Below are 7500 nucleotides of genomic sequence, written 5' to 3' on the forward strand. Positions count from 1 at the left end.
AAGTGTGAGCCCATTATACGTGAAAATGGGATCCATTGTCTATTATAGTTCATCAACATTGGTTTGGAATTATAGCTCAATAAAAACAGAAGCGTAAAAGGGAAGGTTCTTTACCCTATCACACACACACATACACACACATGCACATACACACAGTTGTGTCTGTGTGTTGTGTGTGTGTGTGTGTGTTGTAATGTGGGAGTTGTGTGAAAATCCTTAATCCTTTATTGTCTGTCTGTCTCTCCTTTGTCTGTCTTTCTGTCTCTCTCTTTGTCTGTCTTCTTCTCTCTTTCCTGTGTCCATCTTTCTTTCTTTCGATCTTACTATCTACCTAGCTTTTCTATCTAACTATCTCTCACTCACTTCCTTTCAATATCTCTTTTCGCCTCTCTCTCTACTCTCTCTCTCTTCTCTCTCTCTCTCTTCCTCTCATCTCTCTCTCTCTCTCATTCTAACTTTCTTCTCTCATTCTTTCATTTTACTCTCCCTTTCTCTCTCTCTCACTCTCTCTTTCTCTTTCCTTTCTCTCTCTCTATATCTCTAATCTCTCCTCCTTTCCGCCATTTATCTCCCTCCTTCCTTTCACTCTTCTGCCCTCCTAACCTCCTCCCTTTTCTATTCTCTCTTCCTCCTCCCCCTCCTTTTCTCATTCTCTCTCTCCCTCTCTCCCTCCCTCCTTGTATCCGCCTCCATTTCTCCCTCCTTCCCTCCTTCCTTCTCTCTCTCCCTCCTTCCCTCCCCCCTCCTTTACCTCCCTCCATTTCTCCCTCCTCCCCTTCATAACCTCTTCCTTTTCTCCCCTTCCTCTTTCTCTCCTCTCCTTCCTTCCTTCTCGCCTTCCTCCTTCTCTACCTCCGTTCTACTTCCCCTACCTCCTTCTCTCTCTTCTTCCCTCCTTCATTCCCTCCATGTTTCCTTCCCTCCTCACCCTCCCCACTTTTCTCCCTCCCTCCCTCCTTCTCTCCCTCCGTTCTACTTACTCTCCCTCCGTTCTTCTTCCCCTTCCTCCTTCTCTCCCTCCCTCCCTCCTTCTTCCCTCCATCTTTCCTTCCCTCCTCTCCTTCCCTACTTTTCTCCCTCCCTCCCTCCCTTCCTCCCTCCTTCCTATTTTCTCTCCTTTCTATTCTCCCTCCTTCCTTCTCCTCCTCTCTCCCTCTTTTTATCCCTTCCTCCCTCCTTCTCTCCCTTCCTCCCCCCTTTTCTCCCTACCTCCTTTTATCCATCCTTCCTTCTTTTCCTCCCTCCTTCTCTTCCTTCCTCCCTCCTTCTCTTCCTTCCTCCCTTCTTCTCTTCCTTCCTCCCTCCTTCTATCCTTCCCTCCTTCTCTTCCTTCCTCCCTCCTTCTCTTCCTTCCTCCCTTCTTCTCTTCCTCCCTCCCCCCTCGCTCCCTCCCTCCTTCTCTTCCTCCCTCCCCCCCTCCCTCCCTCCCTCCCTCCCTCCCTACCCCCTCTTCCCCTATGAGAAAGGCCGAACCGGCGGCTCGGAGCCCCACGGCCGACCCCAAAGGAGGGCCAACCCACGCTGCCATCCGGGGCCCAATGCCAAGTTTACACGTATGCAAATAAAGGCTTTATAACCGATGCGGCAGTTTCCTGTAGTTCATTTGAATTTGCCTTTTAAATGGTGGTCCGTCCCGCAGATGGCTTTGGATGGTTCACAAAGGAAAGGTGGCGAAGGCGGGATAAGCTGGTGTCGGTCATGAGGCCGGGAGGGAGGAGGAGGGAGGAGGGAGGATGGGAGGGGGAAGGGGGGAGGGAGATTTAGGGATGGAGATTGAGGGCGAGGGTGGGATGGAGACTGAAGGAATTAAGAGTATTGGGGGGTGAGGGGGAGGAGAGGGGGTGAGGGAGATTTAGGGATGGAGATTGAAGGAATTAAGAGTATTGGGGGGGGGTGAAGGTAGGGGTGAGGGAGATTTAGGGATGGAGATTGAGGGCGAGGATGAGATGGAGACTGAAGGAATTAAGAGTATTAGGGGGAGGGGGGTGAAGGGGTGAGGGAGATTTAAGGATGGAGATTGAGGGCGAGGATGGGATGGAGACTGAAGGAATTAAGAGTATTAGGGGGAGGGGGGTGAAGGTAGGGGTGAGGGAGATTTAGGGATGGAGATTGAGGGCGAGGATGGGATGGTGACTGAAGGAATTAAGAGTATTGGGGGGACAATATGAAAATTCATACTTAAACCCATGAGAGGATGGCGGAGGAGGAGTTAGGGTGGAGGACGGGGGGGGGGCTGCGGGCGTGGTGGGACGGGAAGGAGGGTTGCGGAAGGGAGGGGGGGGGGGGAGGGGTGAGGGGGAAGGGGGACGATAGTCTTTAGGGAACGGGGGGGGGAGGGAGAGGGAGGGGCGGGCCGGGTGGGAAAGGGGGGCGATGTGGTAGGTATACAAAGCAGACGGTGAGGGTAAGGGGGGTAGGGATGGACGGGGGGAAAGGGGGATGGGGAGGGAAGGGTAGCGGGGGGGAGGTGAGGCGAAGGGGACCGCGGCCCCCACGCCCCGGAACCCCCCCCCCCCGCCACCTGTGTGAATTGGGGGACAGGCGCTGGGGGGGGAACGGGTGGGGAAGTGGAGGGGGAGATGGGAGGGGAGTGGGAGATGGGAGGTGGCAGGGGGGGATGGGGTATGGGAGGGGGGGGAAAAGGGAGAGCGTGGTAGAGCGGAGCAGGGGGGAGGGAGGGGTGGTGAGGGGGGAGTGAGATGGTTGGCTGTAGTGGTTGCGTGAGGGGAAGGGCGGATGGAAGGTTTCCACAGAGAACTGGGTATTTAGATTGGAGTCAGCGTTGTAATAGAGACTGAAGGCAATAGAGAGAATGTAGATAGATGGAGATTGAGGGCGATAGTATGATAAGGGGGGAGCGGGGAGGGGGGAGGTACATAGAAATAGAGAGAATGAGAGATAATAAGAGGTTACCTATTCATGTTTTTGTTTGTGTTTTTAATTGCATGATACCGTTGTAATTGTTTCTCTTCACTTTTTTTTTTTTTTTTTTTCATCATGAAGATATTTCTGTATTTATCTGTCTGCCTGTTACTATGACTATCGGTGTAGATCAAAGCGCGTGACATTGAGTAACCGAACATTATTGTCATCATTATTTCCCTTTCATCACAATTCACTCACTTTCTCCCACTCCTCTTCATTAAATCTTACTCCCTTCCTTCTATCTTCCCTAGTTATCTAGATCTTATCATACCTAATTTATCCGGTATAATTAGGTATGTCATATGTCATTCATCCCAAGGGCATACTCGTCAAAAGAAAAAAAAAAGAAAGAAAAAAAAAAACTTAATTGGATTTTCATGTATGCAAATTACCGGAAATTTTCCTTGCGACAGGGAGGTTGCGATATGCCATTACCGGCAGATGGGATGTGTACATCATTATGCGTCGGGGGGTTAAATTTGGTCAAAAGGTAAAAAAATTGGGTATAATGTTTTGTGTATTAAAGCAAAAAAAGAAGAGAAAGAAAAATTTTAAAATACTTAATAATTGGATAATTAAATATGTATGCATGTTAATAGGGAAGAATTTTTCCTTTATTAAAGATGCAGTATTAATTTAAAAATGCATTACCGCAGATGCGTTTGTTTACGTGCATTTGCGAGTATAAAGTTAAATATGCGTATTTAAAAATTTGGGTAATCAAGATGCACATGCTTTGCACATGCTTTGTAACGGTTTGAAATGAATCGTGAAGGAGCTCGTACTGTGCAGAATTTGTTGACATTAAAGCTGCCATGTTCCTGAATAGCCCGTCTCTAAATTTCGCGAGGAACTGATCATCACATTATCCCTTTTTTTGAAACCTCCAGCTCTGTAATTTGTAACATATCCCAAACCTTGCGCACGTCCCCTGACGACCAAAGTGGCCAGGGCTGTGCGTTGTTCTCTGGCATGAGGACACGAAGGGAGGAGTATGGCAAAGAGCAAGCCAGAAAAAGCCAGGCACACTCCGCCGGGCACAGAGCGAATTATCTGAAGCAGATTCAGAATCCGGAGAAGAACAAGAAGAGACCTAGAAGAAGCCCGGCAGCCGCCCCCCTCCCGCAACCGCACACTGCCGACGCGAAGCCCCTAATTACAGTCCCACTTAACCAAGGCAATGCTTAATACACGGGGGTTTTTTTGGTTAAATCCGATAAAGACCAGCAGCAGAGGGAGAAAAAGGGGTTTTTTGATGAAGGTTGTTAAATACAGGTCTTCGGGGGAGACTTCGAAAGACTGGGAAAGCTACGAAGGCCGTAAGAAGGAACACTTTTATCTGAAAGGAATAGGTTTTCGGTTGACATAAAATCAATGTGTGTGGGAAGAATAATAATTGAAACAGGATGAAAGAAAAGAAATACATAATTAATAGAAAAGAGTAGAAAGGGAAAGGGAAAAAAGATTAAATAATTTTTCCAAGTTATTGTTAACTGTTAGTTTATTTTGCTCTTGGATTGCTGGATGAACAGACTCCTCGGCAGAGTTAGTTGTTCATGCTCGTTAAAATTTAATTGGAAATGGCTAGCTAATTGTCCACAAGAGTTACGTGGCAAAAAAGCGCTAGATGCATTAGGAAATTTATAGACTACTTTTGGCTAGCATGATGTTATAAGCCAGATATTTTGTGTCTGGTTTTTTTTTAGGGGTGTGTCTACCAGGATATCCCGACATCTTGAGGTTCTCTGCCCCAATTGGCTATGAGGTACATTCAGATTAAGATTTATTAAACTGGACTTCTCAAGTTGTCTACACAGGCTGTATTTCGACTATGGCGGGGGGGTGGTTGCGTTGGCTCTATTTATGCTATCCGGTCTAGTTATAGCTACCTATCTATTCTATCTCTTTCTTGCGATCTAGTTAATTGTATGTCTCCCTTTTTTTCCTTTCCTTCCCCAGATCGCTCTCTCTCTCTTCTCTCTCTCTTCACCTCCTCTCTCTACTTCTCTCTCTCTCTCTCTTTGTGGAGTCTCTCTCTCTCATAATCTGTTTTATACTTCTATACATATGTTTGTTGCTGGTGTGTGTTGTTTGGGGGTCTTTATAGCATGTGCGGTTGATGTGTGTGTTAGTAATGTGTAAGTGTGGTTTTGTATTAGGTAGGTTGTGGTTGGTATTTGTTGATATGTCTGAAATATATATATATTAAAATAGAGATATATGTCATATATATTAATATATATATATCGTATGTATGGTAATATGTTATTAGATATATAGTTATATTACATATATAGACGCACCTTATTTATATTTTATATATATATGTATATATAGATATATATTCTATATATATATATATATATATATATATATATATATATAATATATATATAACTATATATATATGATATATATATATACATATACATAAATACTTATTTTATATAACATTCTAAGTCATATATATACACTCCGCATTAACACTAGTAATATATATACTATATATATATATATATATATAATATGATATATACTAAAAATGTGTATACTACTTATACTATATATGTATGCTATTTATATATAATATATATATATATATATATATTATGAATATGTATATTATATATATGTATGTACTATATATGTATATATTAGATTATATTAGTATATATATTTATATATATTATTATCTCTTATATATATATATATATATATATATATATACTAATGTTTCACAACCCTCCTGCTTTTTTTTTTTTTTTTTTTTTTTTTTTTTTTTTGTCTATCCATCTATCCATCTTATGATATCCTTATTTGGTGTTACCTCTACATTACATTCTGTGTTATCGTACCTGAATTCCTGTGATGTTTGGGCGTCGTGGTTGGCCGCCCGACAGACGTTGGACATGTCCCGACAAGTTCTTCCGGAGCACCAAGGCATCTTCAGGCGCGAGTTGACCACGCCCCTGGGGTCCCTCACCAAGTGCACCACGCGCAAGTCGAGCGAGGCGTCCTGTGGGCGTGGCCACATTAAGGAACTATTCTATGGCTACGAAGAACATGTGGATAACATCGGATCTTTATGCTAATGGCGGATTTAGTAACTGCATTTTTTTTTTTTTTTTTTTTTTTGGGGGGGAGGGAGGGGTGATCAGTTGGGTGATCAGTGAGAGTGGGTGTTGGTTGGGGGTGCGTGACAGTATTGCATGGGTGATCAGTATTAAGAAATATAAGAAAGACAATATGCCCATATTTGTTTATGGTCATTATAACATTAACAAATATAAGTAAGGAATAGTGCCAGGATTACAGCCCACGCATACGAGTAAATGCAAAGAATTAATATCAGCAGGGATAATCAGGAAAAAAAAAAAAAAAAAAAAAAAAAAACTAAACAAATACACATCTGGGCGCGCACCTCAAGGAGTGGCTTCACTGCAGCCAGTCTCAGTCGAACGGTTTTGGCAAAATTAAGAGGATGGAAGGCGCAGGCAGTGGCCATGACACTGGGGTCCTGACAGAGACCTCGGCCGCGGCACAGAGGGTTTAAACGGACGTTCTTTTTCTGCAGAAAGTTGTATCTGCGGGAAGGGAAAGGTCAGACGTATGATTTCCTTTTTGAATGTCACTGGCTGGCTGCTGCGTAAATTATATAATGCTATTGCAAGATTGATATTTCGGCTTTCTAAGTACTTTCTAAGCCGCTAAAGTTGTGTCCAATGTCGGGAAACGATTGCGCATTAGTTGTCAAAGTATATCCCTGATGATATCCCTGATGATCAGCTGCACTTCATAATGAAATGAGATCGAGCCATGGAAATTATCATTTAATTAAAGCCGATATACCACGTATACGCTGCTTAATACAAGCCCTACCGATATAAGTCTTGTAAGACACAACCTTGAAGCATCTAATTAAGGAAGGGAGGCTTACCCTTTGCAGTTCTGAGACCTCAATCATCCTCAGAAAAGCGTTTGGCCATCAACAATATATTCGCACATTGCCGATGCATGTTGCACAGCGACCTTACCTGGGCGAAGTGATATAATAGAAATAGGGCGTGATACGCTGATCGAAGTGGCAGGTAAGAAGTGTCCTGAGTAGTCCTGTGGCCAGAGGTTCCTGTTGCCGAGGTATTGTTTCTCGTTCCCTAAAAACATAAACAAGAATACATCACACGATCCGCATTATCTTTATCGGTATCGAGTCGACTTGATAGAATAACATAATTGATAGAATAACATAATAGAATAACATAATAGAATAACATAATTGATAGAATAACATAATAGAATAATAACATGATTTAAGAAACCACACATTGATAGGAAATTATTGAATAACCTTATAGAAGTTAAACATAAATAAAGTAAGGGTAGTTTAAAATCCTCATTACAGGTTGCTGGATTAGAACACATTTATCGAGAGCACGAGAGGGCTAATAAGGCGCTGTGTGAGAGGAGCGTGAGAGTTTCGGAGGCGAAATCTGCCTGAAAAGATGGAGAAATTTACAGCCGACGGGAAAAAAAAGCCTGAAAAGTCAAACCTTCCCTGGAGCGAAAGGCGTTCTA

General features: G+C 43.5%; 1 protein-coding gene across 1 annotated transcript in view; it reads right to left on the bottom strand.

Annotated features, from left to right (window-relative positions):
• Positions 1–7500, bottom strand: part of LOC122262748 (carbohydrate sulfotransferase 1-like) — a 23351-nt gene that overhangs the window by 15007 nt on the left and 844 nt on the right. Inside the window, exons 2-4 of the mRNA XM_086552465.1 lie at positions 6960–7079; positions 6347–6509; positions 5781–5941 (exon numbers count right to left, since the gene is read on the bottom strand). Coding sequence (XP_086408591.1) covers positions 5781–5941; positions 6347–6509; positions 6960–7079 — 444 coding nt within the window. The remainder of the gene's footprint in view (positions 1–5780; positions 5942–6346; positions 6510–6959; positions 7080–7500) is intronic.

This window comes from Penaeus japonicus, unplaced genomic scaffold (assembly GCF_977035675.1).
Source record: "Penaeus japonicus unplaced genomic scaffold, GWHDUDI00000001_assembly GWHDUDI00000027, whole genome shotgun sequence".
NCBI classification, from domain to species: Eukaryota; Metazoa; Arthropoda; class Malacostraca; order Decapoda; family Penaeidae; genus Penaeus; species Penaeus japonicus.